Below are 23,912 nucleotides of genomic sequence, written 5' to 3' on the forward strand. Positions count from 1 at the left end.
AACTTCATGATGTCGGCTTCACCACGGAACCCGTTGCCAACCTAATGGGCTTCTTGCTGCCACCCTGCCCCAAGGTGGTGGATTTGGAGGTGGGGCCGTCAGTGGTCCTGCTATTCTTCTCTGCCCCCCTCTGCTAATGCTTTGGACAAAACAACGGCTGCACCGCCGTTTCCCCAGCCGGGATTCCCCCTCTGTGTGAAAATGGAGCTGACTAATTGTTTCATTTGCGCTAAAAGAGGCGCCCGGGTAGTAAATCATAGGGATAGAGCTGTGCTGGCAGCCATGCAGGGGGCCCGCTCCAGATGCAGCTAAGTGCTACCTAGGCAGAGCATTTCAGTGCCACCGTCTGAGTTCAAGCAACAGGATGGGGAGGGGGAGTTGGGGAGGACCCTTTAGGGCAGACAGCCCCAGCATAAATGTTGTTTTGACACAAAGGAGGTTTCAAGCGCAGCTCCGAGAGAGATCAAAGAAGCGGAATCTCTTCCTGGGGAGCTGGACCAATGTCTGGCCTTAAGCAGGGACCAGAAGCTTTTGAAGGCTCCTGTTCTGACCGAGGCTTCTCCCAAAAGCAGGAGGCAGTTCCTGGTCCTTACAAAAACCCCTTTTGTTAAACGAGTGTGAATTCCTCTCATTCCCATCCAGCAAAGGCCTGGCAAACAGTCTTTCAAAAGTGAATTTGTGACCACAGACCTTATCTATCTTGGAAAGCTGCCATGTAAATATTTTCCAAATGAGGTGCTGTGCAAGGAAAGACTGGGCACAGAGTCGCTGAGATTCATGGAGAGATCTTCACACTCCTGAAACGAATCTAACAAACAAATTGTTTCCTACAAAAGCCCACTCCCCTTTGGCTCCTCTTTTATTTCCTCTGGGAGGGACCATTCACCGTCCACCTGTGGCCTTACTCCCAAGTTCACCCTGATTTCTTAGCTGTTCTTTTCTTTTGGCAGCTCTGTGTATGCTCACACTGGGAACAGGCTCCAGCTGTTCTTCTGCCTCACTGATGTCTGACTTTGAAGGCAGCTGATAACTGGCATAAGGCCCTGACCCCCTCTCTGCCTCCGACACAGAGCCCTCATCAGAGCCTTCCCCAAACTCCAGAACGCGCCCATGCTCCTTCACAACCTCCTCACTGTCCATCTCTGCTGCCAGCTCCGCTGGGCGCTGGCGGGCCACAGCAGCTCCCTACTGGAGATGGAAGACTGGGGAGGAGCTAACGCCTCCTGTAAGACAAGGAAGGGGATTTAAAGCACCCTGGCAGGGAGCAGTTCTTGGCCCACAACTGCTGGGCAGCTCAGTGTGTGCCCCAGTCAAATATATGGGGCAGGGGGAGCAGTGGGTTGATCCTCAAATGAGCAATCCAGGGAAGAATACTCAAATCCAACCATCTTGCAACCCTCACTGATGGCCTTGGGGGAATGAGGGGGAGAGATGATGCCATCAGATAAGAAGGGGAAGCCCCCAAGGCCTTGACGGACAAAGAAACGTAGGAATTGGTGCTTTCAGACTTGGGAGGATCGTGTCGTGTAGCCTTGTAATAATGTAGAATTAGCTCAACTAATTCTTGTTTTGCTTGTCTGGTTTACTCGGAGGGATGACATCAGGGGTGGATTGAAAAACGTAAAGTTTTCTGCCCAGTTGCTGGGTGGGCGTGGTCATGGTGGGCGTGGCCTACTCAGCTTCCTGCAAAGTGGGGAGGGCGTTTTTGCAGTCCGCAGGCTCCGGACGCTTTTCTCAAGCCTCCAGGAGGGCGAGAACGGTGTCCCCTGGATTCCGGAGACCCTCCATAAATCTAAGTGCCATTGATATTGCTCTTAAGGTATCCACAGCTGGCTGCTGTCCGTGTGGCTCCCTGTGTTTCTGGAAAGGTAGAATTCTGGCTCCAGGTGAGAAAAATCATGGATTCAGGAACTTCCCCAAGTAAAAATAGGCAAATCCAGGTAGAGGAGGTTAGGTTAAACATTTGCTCCGCCACATCGGATTTGAGCAGGGAGGAAGCGTTTAGAAAGACAACTCTCCCTTCGCCACATTTGTAAGCTAGTAACTGCTCAGGATCATGGAGAAAAATCTATCCGTGTGGCTCAGTGGTGGGTTCTGGCAGCCACTACTGCTGGTTCGCTCAGGGACGTCCTCTGCGTGCATGCGCTTCATGCGTGCACATGCACAGTACAAAGAAAATTGCTCTGCACATGCACAGAAGCCAAATAAAAAGATGGCGGTGCCCTAGGCTGCAGGAGAACCAGTTCGGGGGCGTGGCAGGCCTGGGTCGCTGCCGGTTCCAGTGACTGGTCCAGCCGAACTGGTCTGAACTGGTGTGGTTGCTGTAAAGTCAATGCCAGCTCGATGGCACATCATCATCAGTCATGACGGTTTTAGATCATGCACTGCACCGCGTGTGGGTTGTCGTCTCTTGGGAATCTCACGGCTGGGTGAGATGAGTATCTAAACGTCCGCGTGGATTCCGGTGGGAACAGAACCTGCAAAGCAAGGAGAGGCGAGTGAGCAACTTGCCTCCAGGGAGGGAATTCGCCACCCTTGCAGGTCACCGCTTGACGCTGCAAACGGTCAGATAATGCTCCAAGTTGGCAATTATATAGCTCAGCCATCTGTGACCCTGTGCTCCCTCTCCTCCTCCTCAGCCGGTATGCTTATTATCCGGATGAGCAAAGATGTTTGCAGAACCTCTCTGTAAACAAGAGTCCTCCTTGCATTTATGGCGTTCAGAAGGGCTCTTGTGTAGAGGTCTCCAACCTTGGCAGCTTTAACTCTGGCGGACTCAAATGCCCAGAATTCCCCAGCCAGAGAGGGATCTGGGTGCCTTAGTGCAGAAGTCTCCAAGCTTGGCAACTTTAAGCTTTGCTGGCTGGGGAATTCTGGGAGTTGAAGTCCGCCAGGCTTAAAGTTACCAAGGTTGGAGACCCCTGCTCTACTTCATGTGAAAAACCAGAGGCAGAAAGTGGGCAAATCCTTTCTCGGGAGCATTGAAATGCCTCCAAGGAGAGGCCGACTCTGCCTACGTCTCATTTCTTTTTCCTTGCCACCGCGGAGCTGGGGCTGATGGTGTCCGGTCTTCCTCCCCACCCATGGCCTGGTGCATTCACAGCCAAGGTGAGGTTTAGCCCCGGAGGTCCCTGACTCAACACTGCCGCAACCGTTGTGTGGGAATGAGGGGATGCTCCCCGATGTCTGTCTTCTTTGTGTTCACTGATGCACTGCATTTTTTGTTTTTCCTCCCCCAGTTGATGTCTTTGAACCCAAATGCCTCGCGGGATGCCTTCCAGACCCTCTGGAACATCAGCACGTACCAGAACATCTCTTCCGGTCAGTTGGGAGGAAGGGGCCGGGCAGAAGAATTGTGTGGACAAGAAGAAAAATATGTGGAGTCTGCAGAAATAGCATAGACAAGGGGCATCAAACTCGATTTGAGGGCCACATCAGGGTTGTGTTTGACCTTGGGTTGGATGTCGCCAGCTTAACGTCACCTGTGTCAGGAGTGCTTGTGGAGGCCCACTGTGTTTGTCCCTGTTGTGCCCCACCAACAGCCAGCAGAGCTGGCACCAGATTCGGACAGTGAGGAGGTTGGGGAGGAAGATGGGTCAGTCCTGGAGTCTGGGGAAGGCTCTGACGAGGGCTCTGTGTCGGAGGCAGAGAGGGGGCAAGGGCCGTATGCCAGTTACCAGCTGCCTTCAGAGTCAGGCATCAGTGGGGCAGACAAACAGCTGGAGCCTGTTCCCAGTGTGCTCATGTGCAGAGTTGCCAGACGAAGGGAACAGCTAAAGAACAAGGGCCGACTTGGGAGGAAGGCCACAGGGGGACAATGAATGGCCCCTCCCAGAGGAAATCAAAGAGGAGCAAAAGGGGAGTGGAGTTTGCAGGAGGCCATTAGTTCGCTTAATTGGTCCGTGACTCTCTGAGACTCCTTGCCATGTTTTGCAGATACCGGCCTGGCAGCTCTCCAAGCCAGATAAGGTCTGTGACTGTAAATCCTCCCTTGAAAGACTTTGCTGGATGTGAATGAGCAGAATCCACAGTCAATTAATAAAAGGGGGTTTTGGCAAGGAGTTTGCTTCATGCTCTCGGGAAGCCTCGGTCAGAACAGTAGCGAAACCCACCAATGTTTTCATCAGCCAGAACTCCATATTGGGTGCATCCTTTTCCACTTTTCCACTCTTTTCTAAGGAATTGGCTTATTTCAACAAGCATCTTATCGGAGTCCTCCACTCTTCTGCTCATTTCAAGCTTTGAGGTAGCAGGAGAAAAGAGGACCCCCCCCCCCCAACAGACATCCAAGCAGGCAGAAAAAGTCTGAATCAAAAGAACCATAATCATCTCTTGGCTACCACTGCATCTTCCTTCTCCTTAGCAATTAACTGTCATGCCACAAGTGAGAATTAGGATTCCAAGCGGGGAAGGAGCAGGTGGAGGCAGTGAGTTTCTGCATACCTGTTATTTTGCTTTCAGCACAGAAGAGAAAATAAGGAAGGTTGAAGACTTCCCTGATCTTTGGCAAGGCTCTTCAGCCAAGATTTCTTTCTTTTCTTGGCGCCATTTATGTCTTCATGGTTATTTTGGCTCCCGGTGAGAAGGGTGCCCTGCTGTTTTCTTGGCAATATATTTCAGGAATGGTTTCCCATTGCTTTATTCCTAAACTGAGATGGAAAGCCCAGCCCCACCCAGCTGGGCTCAGGCCTAAGGCAAGCCTATGCTTTTTTTCATGAGGCAACTGGGCTTTTTGGTTTTTTCTGTTTGAAGATGTTTCGCTTCTCATCCAAGAAGCTTCTTCAGCTCTGACTGGATACTGATTGATACTCCTTGCAGACAGCTGGTCGTTTGCATCCTTTTAGAGGGTCCTTGAAGCACTTGGAGGTTATTCTGTGTCCTCAGGGTCACCTGAGTGGTGCAAATGGTTCCTGTAGTCTGCAATTTTTTTCTCTGGAAATCCATTCCTACTCCCACACCGTTGAAAGGTTCTTCATCCCAAATTGTCTAGCTAAAAGTCTGTAGAGATTCTCAGTCCTCCAGGTCATGGATGTCTCAAAGGTGCTTTTTTCAAGAGGCAACTGAACTTTCTTGTTTTTTTTTTTAAGACATTTCGCTTCTCATCCAAGAAGCTTCTTCAGCTCTGACTAGGATGGTGGGGAATGGAAGGATTTCTATTCCTTGCAAGACAGCAGGACATTTGCATCCTTTCAGAGGGTCATTGAAGCACTTGGACTTTTTCTGTGTCCTCAGGGTCACCTGAGTTCCTGTAGTCTGCATTTTGTTCCCTCTGGAAATCCATTCCTTCTCCCACACCATTCCAAGGATGCTCATCCCAAATTGTATAGCTAAAAGTCTGTCATCCAGAGAGTTGTCCCACGGTTGTCCCGAAGATGCTTTTTCAGGACGCAACTGGACTTCCTTGTTTTTTTCTTTCAGAGGCACACTTTCTGGTTTTTCTTTTTTCTCTGAAGACATTTCATTTCTTTGAAGAGATTTCTGAAGAAGTTTCTTGGATGAGAAGCGAAACGTTTTCAAGGCAAAAACAAGAAAGTTCAGTTGCTTCTTTAAAAAAAGCACCTTTGGGACATCCATGACCTGGAGGACTGAGAATCTCTACAGACTTTTAGCTAGACGATTTGGGATGAAGACCCTTTGAACGGTGTGAGAGTAGGAATGGATTTCCAGAGGAAAAATTGCAGACTACAGGAACCATTTGTACCACTCAGGTGACCCTGAGGACACAGAATAACCTCCAAGTGCTTCAAGGACCCTCTAAAAGGATGCAAACGACCAGCTGTTTGCAAAGAAGATAAATCCTTCCATTCCCCATTATCCAGCCACAGCTGAAGAAGCTTCTTGGATGAGAAGCGAAACGTCTTCAAAAGAAAAACCAGAAAGTCCAATTGCCTCCTGAAAAAAGCTCCTTTGGGACAACCGTGACCTGGATGACGGAGAATCTCCATAGACATAGGACAAGGCTACAATTTACACCTTTTCTCAGTTCCTAGCCTAGTGCAGTGACACCCGACTGGCTCCCCAAGAAATGTTTAATCACCCCTCAGTGCTTTTCCCACAGTCAGACCTTCTGCCCTGAGCAAATGTGAACTCTTCATACATCTGGGTTTGAGAAATCTGTCTCTTGTTGGGCAGGGCTACTGAGGGGTCCTTAAAGCTTCCTGGGCTTGGTTGTTTTCTTGGAGACGTCTCATTAGTCAAGCGAGGTAATTTCATCAGTGCTAGAAGGAAGTAGGGTTTGTGGGGTGAAAGAGGGGGGAGGAGAGAGGACTGTGGGGTCCTTGGCGTTCTCTGAGGTTGGCAGTTTTCTTGCGGATGTTTTATTACCAAACTAGGTAACATCATGAGTGCTGGAAGGAAGAAGGGTTTGTGGAATGGAGGAGGAGGAGGATTGTGGGGTGTTTTGTGCTCTCTGAGCTTGGTTGTTTTGTTGCAGATGTCTCATTACCCAACTAGGTAACATAATCAGTGCTAGAAGGGAATTAGGTTTGGAGGGTGCAGGAAAAGGAGGAGGGGGAGGGGGTACTGTGCGATCCTTGGTGCTCTCTGAAATTGGTTCTTTTCTTGCAGACGTCTCATTACCCAAACTAGGTAACATCATCAGTATGGCTACAAACCACTTCCTTGGATCTTTCTCTGTACATTCAGAAGCTTGTTGTTGTTGTCAAGCAGAGTGGTACCGTTCTTGCATTTGCCTTAGTCTGTGGGTGGCAGCCTTCGTCTTCAGAGCCACACGTGATTCCCAGAATTGGCTTCTGATAGAAAAAGGCAGCCCAGAGGAACCGCGATGGTTGAGAGTTGGCAGCACAGTTGCTGCTATTTTAAGCCGGGAAACGCATGAAATCGTAGAAGTCCTAAAATAACTGATAAAAAAAGAAAGAAAGAAAGAAAAAGAAAGACCCCCCCCCAGCTCTACATGAAAGCAAATTATCCTCTTTTGTAAGTGTGAACTGGCTCGCTCATTCCTACCCTCAAAAGTGTTAATAGCAGTAGCACTTAGACTTACTTACCGCTTCACAGTGCTGGCAATTGGCAGAATTAGCCTGCAATGCTCCATTCTAAGCGCTGGGAGGAAGGGAGGAAGGAAGGCATGCAAGCAAGCAAGCAGTAGGACTTAGACTTATACACTGCTTTATAGTTCTTTCCAGCCCTGTCTAAGCAGTTTACAGAGTCAGCCTCTTTCCCCCAACAATCTGGGTCCTCATTTTACCCACCTCGGAAGGATGGAAGGATGAGTCAACCTTGAACTGTTTAGGATTGAACTGCTGGCAGTTGGCAGTGTTAGCCTGCAATGCAACACTCTAACCACAAGGAAGGAAGAGAGGAAGAAAGGAAGGAGGAAGGAAGGAGGGATGGATGGAAGGAAGAGCAGTAGCACTTAGATTTCTATACCGCTTCCCAGTGCTTTCCAGCCCTCTCTAAGCGGTTTACAGAGTCAGCCTCTTGACCCCAACAATCTGGGTCATCATTTGACCCACCTCGGAAGGATGGAAGGCTGAGTCAACCTTGAGCTGGTAAGGGTCGAACTTCCTGGCTGTGGACAGAGTTAGCCTGCAATGCAGCACTCTAACCACAAGGAAGGAAGGGAGGAAGGAGGAAGGAAGGAAGGAAGGCGGGAGGGAGGGAGGGAGGGAGGAAGGAAGAGCAATAGCACTTAGACTTATAAACCGCTTCACAGTGCTTTCCAGCCATCTCTAAGCGGTTTGCAGAGTCAGCCTATTGTCCCCCAAGAATCTGGGTCCTCATTTGACCCACCTCGGAAGGATGGAAGGCTGAGTCAACCTTGAGCTGGTCAGGATTGAACTTCAGACTGTGGGCAGAGTTAGCCTGCCATCCTGCACTTTAACCAGTGCACCACTGGGGCTCTTAACATGCACACCACATAGCAGAGGCAACACTCTGCGCACACTAAAAACCAGGGGAAGCTCTGCAGGCCATTGCAGCCGCCATCTTGATTTTTAAAAAAAATTTAAATTTTATTTACAAACATGTAAAATACACACACACAAAACTTAGACGTGCACCACATTTACACAATACAATACGCACAGGAGCTTCCTGTTCTTTCTAATAGCAATTGCCAATCGATATCGCTCACCTTATATTGTTTCCCCTTCTATTATATTTCATTTGCATTTCACCATTCTTAACCCTCTTATCTTACTCCTCTGTCTGCTATATTGACTGATTACCTCTAGTAAGTTTAAACCACTTGGATACATACATATATGTGTGTGTGTGTGTGCGTGTGTGTGTGTGTTAATTCTCCTTAACTCCTATTTTTGGGCTTTTTTGTCTTCCTTCATTGATCCTTGTTTCTTTCCTCCATCCACCTATACCATTTATCTCATATCTGGTAGTATTCTGTTTCTTCTTTTCCCTGGATTTCTTTTGTTAATTTGTCCATTTCAGCACAGTCCATAACCTTTCTTATTCTTTCATCTTCACTTGGAATTAATTTGTTTTTCCATTTCTGGCCAAAGGCAATCCTTGCTGCCCTAATTATTTGTAATGTTAAATACTGAATTTCTTTCTTATATTTCACAGTCATTATTCCTAATAAAAAAAATTCAGGTCCATTCTATTTCTATTTTTTTTCTAACCATACCCTGTGGAGACCCCTCCTCATCCAGACCAGCCTTATCTGTGCCACAGCACAGCCATACGTCCTCTGCTAACCACCTCCTCCTTAAATCTTGCTGATCTTTTTAAATAGTTCCAGCCAGACCAGTGGTGGGTTGCAGGCGGAAGCAGCAGCCACCGTACCGAAACTCTGCTTTGGAGGGCCTGCCCGCCTGCCCTCGTCCCTTACATGTATTTGAAGGAAACGGGCCATCTGTGCACGCCTGGCTCCTGTTGCAGCGCACCGGTTGCAACGGGAGCCGAAACCCAAAGCATTTCTAGCATCTGCAGGGAAAGCCTAGGGAACCTCAGTCTCCCTCTCCCTCTCTCTGTTTCAGAAGCTAATCTGGCTGACAGTTAAATCTGGCTATCACACTTGTGCACCCACGTCTTTTCTGCACAGCTGAGGGCAGCAGGCCTGCACATATGTCTGCCTTCTGAGTTTCTTCTTCTTCTTTTCTCGGTCCTTCTTCCCTGCCTCTCAGCGTCTGCTCTCTGAAGTGGCAGCCTCATTATTTCTAATTGTCAAGCATGGCCCGAGTTCACGGAATTGCAGGCTTGAAGGAATAACGGAGGTTAGCTCTTTGCACAGTCCCTCCACGCTGAACCTCCCGCGCCAAACTTCCTTTCGGGGCAAATAATTTAGGGAACTCGGAAATCTTGGAGAACCTCTGGACCATTTTTGGCAGAACTCTTTGTAGATCTCTCCCAATTAGAAATCTGGAACGGCTCCTTGGAGAAAGGAGAGATACTAGCAATCTGTAAGAAAATTCTCCATAATTTTTTGCTACTTGCTGGCTTTCAGATCACTCCGGTACAAGGTTAGGTACAGTGATGGTTAAAGATACATGATATGGAACGTTTTCTTTTACTTGTTAAGGTTCCCTTCGCACATATGTGTGCTAGTCGTTCCTGACTCTAGGGGGCGGTGCTCATCTCCCTTTCAAAGCCGAAGAGTCAGCGCTATCCGAAGACATCTTCATGGTCATGTGGCTGGCATGACTAAACGCTAAAGGTGCACGGAATGCCGTTACCTTCCCACCAAAGGTGGTTCCTATTTTTCTACTTGCATTTTTATGTGCTTTTGAACTGCTAAGTTGGCAGAAGCTGGGACAAGTCACGGGAGCTCGCTTCATTACACGGCGCTATGGATTCGAATAGCTGAACTGCAAACCTTTCTGATTGACAAGCTCAGTGTCTTAGCCAGTGAGCCACTGCGTCCCATTTTACTTGTTAAAAAAGTAGAATTCTTTCTTGTGATTGGACACACAAGGAATTTGTCTTCGGTGCATAAGCTGTCAGTGTAGATAAAAGCTAAAAGGGATAAATCATGATCATAGTCATCATAGAAATACATTCATCATAAATCATAAGATAACACTTAGAGATAGAATCAACATAAATCGTGCTAGGAAGCTAAATAAAACAATATAAACCATAAAGATACAAGCAACAGAGTTATAGTTATAAGTAGAAAAGGAGATAGGTAATAGGAAGGAGGAAAAGAATAATAGTAATATAGCCTTACTAAATGTGGGAATTAGTTGTTTAGCAAAGGGATGGCATGGGGGGAAAACTGTCCTGGTGTCTAGTTGTTCTGGTGTGCAGTGCCCTATAGCGTCATTTTGAGGGTAGGAGTTGAAACACTTTATGTCCAGGATGCGAGGGGTCCGTAGATATTTCCACAGCTCTCCTTTTGACTAGTTTGACAGTGTTGCAGGAATTAGTTGTTTAGCAGAATGATGGCATGGGGGAAAAATGGAGATTTTTTTTTTGTTTTTTTTAGATTTGGGCTTCCTTTAGTTTCAAAACAATCTCAACAAAAATTTTGACCCTGTTTGAAGAACAGTATATAAGTGAAATGTACATTATGGTCAATCTATTAATAAACCAAGTAAAGAATAATGTTTCTATTTATCCCCCCCCCCCCCCGCCCCACCTTCCCCAAAGTAAGTCTGGAATTCTAGTTATAATAAAGATGCTGAACTTTCCTTCCTGGCCAGGGAAAGATGTCTTCTCCCATCCCAATTGACAAATGTTCATTTCCGGGAGAATTCAAACAAAACAAAAAATGTTTTGAAAACTTTTGCCCTGTGTTTCCGACACATTGCGACTCCACGGACCACACTCCTCCAGGCCCTTCTGTCCTCTACCATCCCCTGGAGTCCATTGAAGCTCATGCCGACTGCTTCTGTGACTCCATCCAGCCACCTCATTCTCTGTCATCTCCTTCTTCTTTTGCCCTCCATCTTTCCCAGTATGAGGCTCTTCTCCAGTGAGTCTTTCTTTCTCATCAGGTGGCCAAAGTATTTGAGTTTCCTCTTCAGGATCTGGCCTTCTAAAGAGCTGTCAGGGTGGATCTCCTCTAGGACTGACCGGTTGGATGGCCTTGCAGTCCAAGGGACTCGCAGGAGTCTTCTCCAGCACCAGAGTTCAAAGGCCTCCATTCTTTGGCGCTCAGCCTTCCTTATGGTCCAACCTTCACAGCCATCCATTGCAACTGGGAAAACCATAGCCCTGACTATACCCAGTTATATATTTTATTCAGGTGAACATGTTCCCGTCGGTTAAAGTGTACAGAAAAACGGGCACATTTGGAAAAATTGTGTCTTGTTTTCTGCAGCGTTAAAAAAATGTCCAATAACCCGTATTGATTGATCCTTGTCCCTCTTGCTTAAATGTCTTGATTCTGTGAATGGCTTTACATCTCTTTGTAGACAGCTATTGATTTTCCTCCGTCGCAGGCCAGCTCTCTTTCCCCCAAGCTTTCTAATAAAGTGAATAGAAGTGATGGGAGATGCTAAACTCGGGCTGACATCCCAGGCCAGCATCCTGGCACAAAGTAACAGCTGCCAGCACCTCCTCCTCCTCCTCCTCTTCCCCCTCCTTGTCTCCTTTGTCTGCTCTGTTTGCTTGATGTCACCTGTCATCACTCCGACTCAGGGTTGAATGAATCCAAACAGCTTCCTCAGTGTTGTTGGGAATTGCTTTGAGAGCCTTTCTCTTTTGAGGAGCCCACAATGGGGATCTGGTGTCCATGTCAGGGTTCCAAGTAACACCGCCAACGAAAGAAAGAAAGGTTTGACGGTCCAACTGACATCTGACAGTGAGAACAATTAATCCGTGGAACAGAAGTTGACTTTGGAAGTTGTGGGAGCTTCAGCACTGGAGGCTTTCAAGAAGAGACTTGACTGCCATCTGTCAGAAATGGTGTAGGGTCTCCTGCTTGGGCGGGGGGTTGACTAGATGAACTACAAGGTCCCTTCCAACTCTGTTAACCTAACCTCTGCTGGGTTGCAGTCGTTTCCACCAACAGAGGTGGACCTGTCCCAGTGGTGGTGAAATTCAATTTTTTTACTGCCGTTCTATGGGCGTGGCTTGGTGGTGGTGTCCTGTAGCTGAGTGGGTGTTGCCAAATCAATGTCACTCTTGGCCATGCCCACTCAGTCACAGGACCCCACCACCACCACCAAGCCACGCCCACAGAATCCAATAGGAAAAAATGCGTGTATGAGTCCAGTCACAGCAGAGCTGCTGCTCCCTTTATGGTCGTCCCCCTGGCCCCCTCCCTCCCTGGGACTACCTTAAAGGGACAGGCTGCAGCAGCTCTTCTGTGAACAGAGGGAAAAACGTTTGGATTGTCTCTGCTGCATTTAACGAATTCTGTGGCAGAGACAATCCAAACGTTTTCCCCTCCGTTCACAGCAGAGCTGCTGCTCCCTTTAGGGTCCTCCTCGGACCCCTCCCTCCCGGGGACTATCTTAAAGGGACAGGCTGCAGTAGCTCTCCTGTGAATGGAGGGGAAAACGTTTAGATTGGGTGGGCGGGTTGAACGGCCGGAAGAGGTGAGTGGCGACCAGGCAGGTGTGGGCGGGGCCACCAGGGATTTTGCCACCAGTTCGGAAAACTGATGCCAATCATCCCTACTGGTTTGGCCTAACCGGGAGGATTTCACCCTTGACCTCTCCACTACAAAGCTTTCCAGAGAAAAGGGTGCTATTGTGTGCTCCGGTTGCTTCTAGCAGAGATGCCTCAAGGGAGGAAGCTTAGTGTTTGTTCTAATGAGGTGTAATGTCATCACCTCTGATTCCTGGGGGGGGGGGGAGTGTCCTAAAGCAGTGGCCCCCAACCTTTGGGGCACCAGGGACCGATTCCATGGACGGAATCGTTTTTTCCATGGACCCAGAAGGTGTGCTGCCTGTATCCAACAGATGGGGCTTTGCTTGTTTGTGCTGCCCAGTTTCTGGCATGCCATGGCCCAGTGTCGGTCCACGGACCAGAGTTTGGAGACCCCTGTCCTAAAGGGAACACTGGGAAGGCCTCTTAACTGGTCCATGCCCCAAGAACCTCACCAAGTCAGTTTTCATGTCCTTACCAATGAATATCAACAAAATATGGGCAAATGCAAAAGGCTGACTCTGGGCCACCCGCAGAATTTGACTACAAGCCTCCAGCACAGCTGCCAAGCTGACCCCGGGCTACAGCTGAGCACACAGTTGTTGCTGTCCTGGAGCCAGGAGGGTGGGTGTGTCCGAGCAAGGGAAAGCGGGACAGGAACGGAGAGGGAAGCAAACATCTGGCACGAATCAATTCTTGGAAGCCAGTGGAGCAAGGAACAGTAAGAGGGTTGAAAGGGAGGAAGCTAGAGAGCTGCCAGGAGAAGGAAGCGAAGAGAAGGTGTGAGAGGAGAGGATGGGGGCCTACTTCCTGGCCCGGATGATCCTAAGGGTTAGAATTGAATAGGGAGCTTTGACCGGAACTCAATGCAGAACTCATGCGTCATCACAAATGCCGGGTGTCCCTCGTGGGGCAAGCATAACCCTTAGCCCCACCATGTAGCTTGCAGGCTTTAGATTCCCCCGCACGTTTGGTTTCATTTTCTCATTTCAACCTCTCTCAAAAGCTTACATGCTCTAGCTCAGGGGTGTCAAATTTGATTTCATTGATGGCCACATCGGGGTTGTGTTTGACCTCGTGTTGTGTGTGTGTGGGGCCAGGGGGGATGTGGCCAGCTCAACGTCACTCGAGCCTGTTGTGGCCAAGTGCTAAGGCAGGATTTCCTTCAGACCCTCCCTCCCTCTCATTATAATCTTCCTTCCTTCCTTCCTTCCCTTCTTTTTCCTTCCTCGCTCTCTTTCCATCTTCCCATCTTTCTCTTTCCTCTTTCCCTTTCTCCTTTCCTGTCCCCTTCTTGCACTCTCAAATGCAAAAGGGGAAACATTTCTCTTTTTGTTTTTTTAAATTTGTTTTGATAGCCCTCTGCCAGCAAGAATGGAGCCCGAGGGGTGGGCCGTGCAACTCCCCTGGCCCTGTTTTTGGCTGCAATGGCCTCCTGCAGCCCTCTGCCAGTGAAAACAGCAAAAATGGCTCCATTTTCACTGGCAGAGGGCTAGCAAAACAGTTCTTTGCTGTTTCCAGGTCCAGATCTAAGCGCCCCATGGGCCGGATCCGGCCCATGGGCCTTGAGTTTGACACCCCTGGTCTAGCTTCTGTGCCAGGCAGATTCACAGGCCACCTAGGCATTGGGAATTCAGCCACCTTTGTGTAGACATGTTTGTTCTGAGTAAAACAGGGGTGCAGATGAACAGGAAGCATCAAACACTGAGGCTTCCGGTCCCTCTGCATCCATGTCACATGCTAAGCAGTGATTCCCCCGAGATACCTCAATTCTCTTTCCCCTCAATCTCCCTTCCTCATACTGATGCTCTAATGGCTAAAACCAGGCCTGTCTCCCTATCTGGGGATCAGAATATGCAGCCCTCAGAGCTACCTGGAGTGTGTCCTAGAGGAAGAATTGCTCAGTGACTTGTGTTTTAAGCACCCCTCAGATTCAGCGAGCAGGAAAAGGGCTGCAGCCCACTGTAACATATTCCAGTGGAAGCCCCACTAAAAATAATGTCCAATAACCCCACTAAGGGAATGTTCTTGAAGAATAAAGAGTGGCTGCAGGAACTAGGTATGTCCTGTTTAATGAAAAGAAGGACCAGGGGAGACATGATAGCAGTGTCCCAATATCTCAGGGGATGCCACGAAGAACAGGGAATCAAACTATTCTCCAAAGCACCTGAGGGCAGGACAAGAAGAAATGGATGAAAACCAATCAGGGAGAGAAGCAATGTTGAACTAAACTGGAGAAATTTCCTGACAGAGAGAACAATAAACCAGTGGAACAACTTGTCTCCAGAACTTGGTGGTGCTCCATCACTGGATGTTGTGGTCCACTGGCGGCCAGTGGAGCTGGCAGCAGAATCGGAGAGTGAGGAGGCTGGGGAGGAACATGGGCCAGTCCTGGGGGCTGAGGAAAGCTCAGACAAGGGGTCTGCATCGGAGGCTGAGAGGGAGATAGACAGCAGCGAGGCAGAGGAACAGCTGGAGCCTGTTCCCAGTGTCTGCATGCACACAGCTGTCAGAAGAACAAGGACACCTAAGAAAGCAGGGTCAACTTGGGAGTAAAACCACACCTTGGAGGTGATTGATCCCTCCCATAGGAAACAAAAGAGGAGCGAATGGGGAGGGGGCTTTTACAGGAAACCATTCGTTCCTTCGGTCGTTTCAAGAGTGGAAAGTTCTGTTTGTGACTATAAGAGACTCTGTGCCGAGTTTTGCCTTGCCCTGCCTTTGGAAACTAATTATCTGGCAGTTCTCCAAATGAGATAAGGTTCGTGTGGATAAACATTCCTCTGAAAGACTGTTTGCCAAGCCTTGCTGGCTGTGAATGAAAGGAATTCACAGTCGTGTAAATAAAAGAGGTTTTGCAAGGACAAAGACTCCGCTTCATGCTTTTTAAGGAAGCCTGGGTTAGAACACTGGAGGCTTTTAAGAAGATACTGGACAACCACGTGTCTGAAATGATACTGGGTTTCCTGCTTGGGCAGGGGTTGGGCTAGAAGACCTCCAAGGTCCCTTCCGGCTCTATTATTCTGCATTCTATAATTGCAACTTATTCCAGTGAAAACCTCACTAAAAACGGTGCCCAATAACCTACTAACATGAGGTTCTTGAAGACACAATGAACACTGGCCTCCTGTGCTCCCATGGGACTTCTCCATCCTTGGGGGGGGGGAATGTGTGGGCGCAAGTATCAGGGCCCCAGGTTCATCCAGCAGATGGGAAAGTAGACAAGAGAGGCAGAGCGATGCTTTAATGGCTTTCTCAGCGCAGGAAGAGACCGTCTTCCCATTTCCGTCTTCAATTGCAGGAAAGTAGCTTGCCTTTCACCGCAAGAGCTCAGAGAGAGAGTGGGCATGTTTACCAGATTTGATTTTTTCTGGCTCTCGTTCTCTGTAGGGTCATCATTCTTGGAGAGGGTGAAGAGCGCAACAGCAATAAACATTTTGGAAAGTAACGGCTTTTGCCAGCTGGAGAAAGCATTAGACTCAAGCTATTCAATCAGTGCAGCTCAAAAGCATCCTTATGGATCACCAGCTCACTTCCACGAAAACCTAAAAAGCCCCGGACAAATTGACAGCAGGATTTGAGAGCAAGTTTAGAATATTCACCCACTGCCTCCAACCTGCAAGTGCCAGGCTTCTGTCTCCCCGGGGATAAATTACGGCAGAGATGTGAGAGCCTTCAGATTGGTGGGTCATGTAAGAGTGATGGTCGAGGAAAGGGACGCTGGTACCCAAAATGGGCCACCAGAGCACAAATCAAAACAATACAGGTATCTTGCAAGGTACTCTGTTGAAGGGCATAGAATAGAATAGAATAGGGTTGGAAGGGATCTTGGAGGTCCAACCCCCTGCCTAGGCAGGAAAGCCTATATCATTTCAGACACATAATTACCCAACATCTTCTTAAAGACTTCCAGTGTTGGGGCATTCACAACTTCTGGAGGCAACTTCTGTTCCACTGATTAATTGTTCTGACTGTCAGGAAATTTCTCCTCAGTTCTAAGTTGCTTCTCTCCTTGATCAGTTTCCACCCATTGCTTCTTGTCCTGCCTTCAGGTGCTTTGGAGAATAGTTTGACTCCCTCTTCTTTGTGGCAACCCCTGAGATATTGGAAGACTACTATCATGTCTCCCCTAGTCCTTCTTTTCATTAAACTAGACATACCCAGTTCCTGCACCGTTCTTCATATGTTTTAGCCTCCAGTCCCCTAATCATCTTTGTTGCTCTTCTCTGCACTCTTTCTAGAGTCTCAACGTGTTTTTTACATCGTGGAGACCAAAACTGAATGCTGTATTCCAAGTGTGGCCTCACCAAGGCCTTATAAAGTGGTATTAACACTTCACGTGATCTTGATTCTATCCCTCTGTTGATGCAGCCCAGAACTGTGTTTCAATATGCATAAGGAATATTTGCCAGAAGCAAACTTTAGGGGTTTTCTGAGCTTTTTCTCCTATTGTTTTTTTTACTAAAACACTTCTAAAAAATTAGCTAATGGAAGTCAAAACAATGCAGGCAACATATAGAGAGGATGGAGCAAAGCGTAAAATACTTCCTATATAAGAATGGAATGTGATACTGAAGCACTACCTGTTGTCGTGAGAACGGGGATGTTATACGTGCTCATTTTGATCCACACAAGACTGAAAACCATGGATGATCAGGCTGGATTTGGATATTGTAATTTCCTTCAAAATTAAATCTCAGCCTTTCCAAATCCGATGCCTTCCAAATGTGTTGCCTTTTCAGCTCCTGGCCATTATTGTGAGCCTATATGGAGGATGGTTTCTGAAATGTGTGAAAAGGAAACAAGGAATCCATGGAGCTCAAACTTTCTAGTATGCCAAATTCTTTCTTTCTTTCCTCCCTCCCTCCTTTTTCTTTCTTTCTTCCTTCCCTTCCTCCCTCTTTCTTTCTTTCTTTCTTTCTCTCTCTCTCTCTCTCTCTCTCTCTCTCTCTCAGGGACGTGCGGTCAGGGGAGGCAGGGGAGGCAGAGCCTCACCTCTCTTCATGAAATAATAGTATATAATATTATATACTATATATATATATATATATATATATATAATATAAAATGTATTTATCTATATTTATGTATTTATACTGTTGTTTTAATATGACTGTACACCGCCCCGAGTCCTTTCTGGGAGAGGGCGCGGTTTATAAATTAATTTTTTTTAAAAAAAATTATATACATCCGTCCGGCCGCGCCCGGGAGCTGAGGAGGCAGAAATGTTGTCGGCGCTGAGGAGGCAGAAATGTTGTCGGCGCTGCCGGATGACGTCATCCGGCAGTGCCGACATTTCTGCCTCTGCCCTCCGCAGCTCCCGGGTGCGCCCGGACGGAGGTAGCCAGAATGGCGCCGAGGCAGTCCGGCGGGCGAGCGACCGAGGATCAGGCTGCCTTGCTCGCTCGCTCGCCCGCCGGACTGCCTCGGCGCCATTCTGGCTACCTCCGTCCGGGCGCACCCGGGAGCTGCGGAGGGTGGAGGCAGAAATGTCGGCGCTGCCGGATGACAAAGGCATGAAAGCGCAGCCGCCTGAATGGGAAAGCAACTAAAGGGGCTGCGCTTTCACCCCGCTCAAGCCTTGCCGCCTGCATGGGAAGCCGCCTGAATGGGAAATGGGAATGGGAAGCGCAGCCGCCTGAATGGGAAAGCAACGAAAGGGGCAGCGAGGGCGGGCGGGAAAGCAACGAAAGGGGCAGCGAGGGCGGGCGGTGGCTGCAGGCGGCAAGGCTTGAGCGGGGTGAAAGCGCAGCCCCTTTCATTGCTTTCCCATTCACCCCGCTCAAGCCTTGCCCGAGGGAGCTGGGGATCGGGCTTTGGGTTGGTGGGAGACCTTGAAGGAGTGGGGGGGAAGGGACTGGCGCCGGTGGAGGAAGCAATGCTACGTGGATCAGTGCACTCCGCTGTCCCCTTAATGTTCACTCAGGAAGGCAGAGAATGGGACCACGTGTGCTGGAGGCTGAGGCTGCCTCAGCCTCCTGCACACGTGGTCCCATTCCCCGCCTTCCTGATGACGTCACCAGCCTCACCAACCATAACCCTCACCGCACGTCACTGCCCTCTCTTTCTCTCTTCCTTCTTCCTCCACCCTCTTTCTTTCTTCCTTCCTTTCTTCCCTCCCTTCTTTTTCTTTCTTTCCCTCCCTCCCTTCTTCCTCCCTCCTTTCTTCTTTCTTTCTTTCTTTCTTTCTTTCTTTCTTTCTTTCTTTCTTTCTTTCTTTCTTTCTTTCTTTCTCTCTTCCTCCCTTCTTCATGTCTCCATCCCTCTTTCTTTCTTTCCTTCTTTCTTTCCTTCTTTCTTTCTCAACAACTACAAAAGAAACCCTGCCTTGTGCATGACTGGTATTTCTCAAAAATATCTGAGTGTGGTATTTTTAGAAAAATCAAGTGGTGTGTGCTATGCTTTGTCTGCCTTCTGGCCTATGAGTTCTCCAGCAACCATTGTGTGGGAATACTTATAACATGCTCTCAAAATGCCAAATGCATCCAATGACCCGGAACGGCTCGGGATTCCCACACTAAATTCTAATGTGGTTGCGACTCAGAACATTATGTATGGGCTAATTGGCGCTTAGTCAGTGCATTATTGTTAAACAAGGCATGAGTCAGGGGCTGGCACCACACTTCCCTTATGGGATGGGGCATCTGGTTCCCCTCCTCCATCAACTGCTTATCTTTCCTCGTTTAAGAATGTCCTCATCGCTGTGCGAGTGTCGGATCTCATGCGATTTTTCATGCTTCAATGAAATCTTGATTTTGGCATTCTGGCCTGGGGTCCGTTGAGTTCTTGCGTGATGTTGGTGAGATCTAATGAGGCAACAATCCCAAGAAATATTAAATCAGGGATGTCCAACCTTGGCCACTTTTAAGACTTGTGGACTTCAACTCCTAGAATTTCCCAGCCAAATTGAAAACCCCTGGATTAAACAATGAGTGGAGGGCTGTTGGGTGGAATCAGAGGTGGGATTCAGCAGGTTCTGACCAATTCTGGAGAACCAGTAGCGGAAATTTTGAGCAGTTCGGAGAACCGGTAAATAGCACCTCTGGCTGGCCCCGCCCCCAATTATTCTCTGCCTCCCGAGTCCCAGCTGATTGGGAGGAAATGGGGATTTTGCAGTATCCTTCCTCTGTCATTACACCAAGCTACGCCCACCAAGCTACGCCATGCCTACAGAACCGGTAGTAAAAAGTTTGTAGTAAAAATGGTTGAATCCCATCACTGGGTGGAATCATGTGTGAGTGGCAGTGGCACAGTGGTTAGAGTGCAGTACTGCAGGCTACTTCTGCTGCCTGCCAGCTGCCTGAAATTTGGCAGTTCGAATCTCACCAGACAGAAGGTTGACTCAGCCTTCCATCTTTCTGAGGTGGGTCAACTGAAGACCCAGATTGTTGGGGGCAAGAGGCTGACTCTGTAAATCGCTTAGACAGGGCTGTAAAAGCAATGTGAAGCAGTATATAAGTCTAAGGGCTATTGCTGCATTCCTTCCTTCCTTCCTTCCTTTCCTCCCTCCTTCCCTTCCTCCCTCCCTCTTATTGGTTAGAAGTCACTATTGAAAGCTAACTCTGCCCACAGCCAGGAGTTCAATCCTGACTGGCTCAAGGCTGACTCAGCCTTCCATCCTTTTGAGGTCTGTAAAATGAGGACCCAGATTGTTGGGGGCAAGAGGCTGACTCTGTAAACCGCTTTGATTGTGAAGCTGTACATAAGTCTAAGTGCTATTGCTATTTATTATTATTACTAACGTACAGCGATATGTTACAGTAGCCAGGAGACTCCAATGCTATTGCAGACTAGTAGTTTGGCTAGCCAAGGTTTGTGCCCAGTTATGGAACATGCTTGCGCACTGCCCAAGATGTGACATAGGAGGGAGAACTGGCTTTGAGAGAAAAATATGTGTCACCTCAGGCCGCCTCCCTTCCCAAAGTTGCCTCGCCAATGGGTGCTACAACCGGGTGTCAGCGTTCCAAATATCACGCAGAATTAAATCAGAGTCCAAGGCAGAGCTATCCTTAAAGTTCCAATTTAATAAGACAGACATGTTGGCAACAAACTGTGGAATCCCAATTCTGGAAGTTACCTAGGATTCCCACCCAGTGAAAGTTCATGATCTTGACCCCACCCCTGCACTAATCCATCACATGGTCCAATCTTCTTCCACGCTGTCATCTCCACCCCGCTGGTTCCAGTCAGGTGCCAAGGTGCGGAGACAAAGAATAACTTTGAGCTTCTGGAAAGGAATTTTTTATTTTGAAAACAACACATTCTACCCATTGCTATTCCCCCCTTAATGAATATGCATACTAAAGATGAAGCTAGAAGAGAGTGTGTGGCAGGCCAAAGATTCTTAAAGGAACCGCTGCAGGCCTGAAAGTGGGAAGGTTCAGAGCGGTCAGCAATCTGACTACCTGCACAGAGCACCAGCTCGTCTCCCCACCGAAGTGGTACCTATCTATCTACTTGCATGGGACATGCTTTCGAACTGTTAGAGGGACAGAGAATGAGGCTGGTGACAGGAGCTCTTACCCTGCCATGGACTGCTAGGGCTGCAACAACTAGCCAGGAACTATCTCCAGCGTCATTAAGGTGGGTGCCTGCACAAGAGGGGGTGCCGAAACAGTCAGGATGGTGGCCACAATCGAAGCTCCATCTCGTCTACATGCCGTAACAATCTGTGTCGTCAGCAGAAAGCTAAAGGTGGTCTCAACATGGTTTCCCCTCGACACACACACCATCATTTTCTACGGCAGCTTGTCTCCTGCAATGCACGGGCCAACCTTATTTGAAATATTTTATTTATCCTTGGCCCTGGATAAACGATGACCCTGAACTTGTCATTGAGGCGTTTTTCTTCTTTTTAATATATTTCGACATTTATAACCGCTATGTCCTATTTCACAATTAACTGTACATGTTTGTTTTATTACGGCCTGGAGATTCATGGAAGCTCAGAGAGGGCAGATGTGTTGTGCATAAATAAGGAAGGCTTCTCACCCGTCACTCTCTTGTCCTAGGAAGGCCTGGTGTCTTGATGATCTTAACCCCTCCACTCTTTTCCCTGTTCCCCACTCCATTTCCTTCGCTATTTAGGGCAGATAAAGGCTCTTTGGCCTGGGCCTCCCCGTCTCCCCCACTTCCTCCATTTTCCTTCCAAATCCCCAGAGGATTTTTACTGCTCCTATGCCATGCCCGGTCCCAGCTGAGCATCTTCCAAATTGCACAGGACAGGACCCATTAGGTAATTGTGGAGGACCACCCATTTTGGAAGGAAGGAGCTCCCTTCCGTCCTTCCTTCCTTCCTTCCTTCCTTCCTTCCTTCCTTCCTTCCTTCTCCTCTCTGTCCTCCCACTGTCCCTCTCTCCCCTACCCTCTTCCTGCTCCCTCTCTCCCCTACCCTGTCCCATCCACTTCCTCCCCTCCTCCCTCTCCCTTTCTCCTCCTCCTCCCCCTGTCCTTCCACTGTCGCTCCATTCCCATCCCCTACCCTCTTCCTGCTCCTTCTCTCCCCTATCCCATCCCCTCTCCTCCCACTCTTCCCATCCTTCCCCTCTCCACCCACTGTCCCTCTTTCCCCTATCCCCTCCCTCCTCTTCCTGCTCCCTTTCTCCCCCCTCCTCCTCCTCTCTGCCCATCCCTCTCCTATCCCCTCCTTTTCCTGCTCCCTCTCTCCCCTATCTTTCCCCTCCTCCCTCCGCTTTTCCCATCCTCCTCCTCCCTCTCCTCCAATTATCCCTCTTCCCTACCCCCTCCCCTCCTCTTCCTTCTCCCTTTCTCCCCCTTCCCCAACTCCCCCTTCCACTCCTTCCCTCCTCCTCCTCCTCTCACTGTCCATCCCTCCCCTATCCCAACCTCTTCCTACTCCCTCTCTCCCCTATCCTTTCCCCTCTTCCCTCCATCTCCCGCTTTTCCCATCCTCCTTCTCCCTCTCATCCAATCATCCCTCTCTTCCCTATCCCCTCCCCTCCTCTTCCTTCTCCCTTTCTCCCTCTTCCGCTCCTCCCCCCTCCTCCCTGTCTTCCCACTGTCCCTCCCCATCCCCTCCCCTCCTCTTCCTGCTCCCTCTCTCCCCCTTCATCTCCTCCCTCTCCCTTTCTCTTCCTCCCTCTCCTCTCACTGTCCCTCCCTTCCCTATCCCCTCCCCTCCTCCTCTGCCCTCTCTCTTCTGCTCTTCTCCTCCTCCTCTTCCTCCTCCCTCTCCTCCCATTATCCCTCCCACCTCTTCCCCTCCTCTTCCTCCTCCCTCCTCCTCTCCTCCTTCTCCTCCTCCTCCATTTGGAAAAGTTGTTCAACTGAACAGAGAGCAGGCCGCAAACGGCTGGCAAAGCAAAGCAGAGGTTTGGGCCAAAGACCCCTTCCTCTCTGATCACAAGGCCCGGGGAGTGTTAGGGTCACCTGGAGGGGCCCGCGGGGTTATCAGCGCCTCCAGCAAAAGAGAAGAGATAGAAAAGGGAATAGCCAGGATGCAGAACTTGGGTAGAAATCTCCTCTAAGAGGTCTTTATCTACGTCTGCTTCCCTACGCCTCCCGTGACATCCCGGGGCTTAAAAAACTAAGCTGATTAAGTTTGGGATTAGCTCTAGCTTGAGATGACACCTTGCAAAGAGAGTTTTGCAGAGTTTCTTCTGGCATTTGCGGAGCAGGCAGGCCCTCCCCACCCCTCACTCTTGGGAGTCTCCTCCCCTCTGTAGCTAAAATGTTGGGGCACCTTGGCATCCCCTCCTCACATTCATTTCCCCAGCCCAGTTGCTCCAAGGGGCATCTTGGCCTCTCCCAACTGTGCCCAGCAAGAAGCCAAAGCAGTAAGAGAAGATACTGGCAGCTGTGTTTGTGCCTGTTGTGGCCCGCCAGTAGTCAGCAGAGCTGGCAGCAGATTCGGACAGTGAGGAGGTTGGGGAGGAACATAGACCAGTCCTGGAGTCTAGGAAAGGTTCTGATGAGGGCTCTGTGTTGGAGGCAGAGAGGGGGCCAGGGCCATATGACAGTTATCAGCTGCCTTCAGAGTCAGACGTCAGTGAGGCAGACAAACAGCTGGAGCCTGTTCCCAGTGTGTGGATGCACAGAGTTGCCAGACAAAGGGAACAGCTAAGGAACAGGGGTTGACTTGGGAGTAAGGCCACGGATGGATGGTGAATGGCCCCTCCCAGAGGGAATAAAAGAGGAGAGAAAGGGGAGTGGAGTTTGCAGGAGACCATTAGTTCACCTCAATGGTTCGTGACCCTCCGAGACTCCTTGCCAAGTTTTGCAGATCTCGGCCTGTCAGCTCTCCAAGCCAGATAAGGTCTGTGACTGTAAATCCTCCCTTGAAAGACTGCTGGATGTGAATGGGCAGAATTCACAGCAAATTAATAAAAGGGGGTTTTGTCGCGACAAGGAGTTTGTTTCAGTCTCTTGGGAAGCCT

At 49.1% G+C, this 23,912-nt stretch overlaps 1 protein-coding gene across 1 annotated transcript in view; it reads left to right on the plus strand.

Annotated features, from left to right (window-relative positions):
• FAM178B (family with sequence similarity 178 member B) overlaps window positions 1–23,912 on the plus strand; it is a 276,725-nt gene that overhangs the window by 67,751 nt on the left and 185,062 nt on the right. Inside the window, exon 9 of the mRNA XM_081960741.1 lies at window positions 3,240–3,321. Coding sequence (XP_081816867.1) covers window positions 3,240–3,321 — 82 coding nt within the window. The remainder of the gene's footprint in view (window positions 1–3,239; window positions 3,322–23,912) is intronic.

The sequence above is a fragment of the Natrix helvetica genome, assembly GCF_964273705.1.
Source record: "Natrix helvetica genome assembly, chromosome: 8".
NCBI lineage: Eukaryota > Metazoa > Chordata > Lepidosauria > Squamata > Natricidae > Natrix > Natrix helvetica.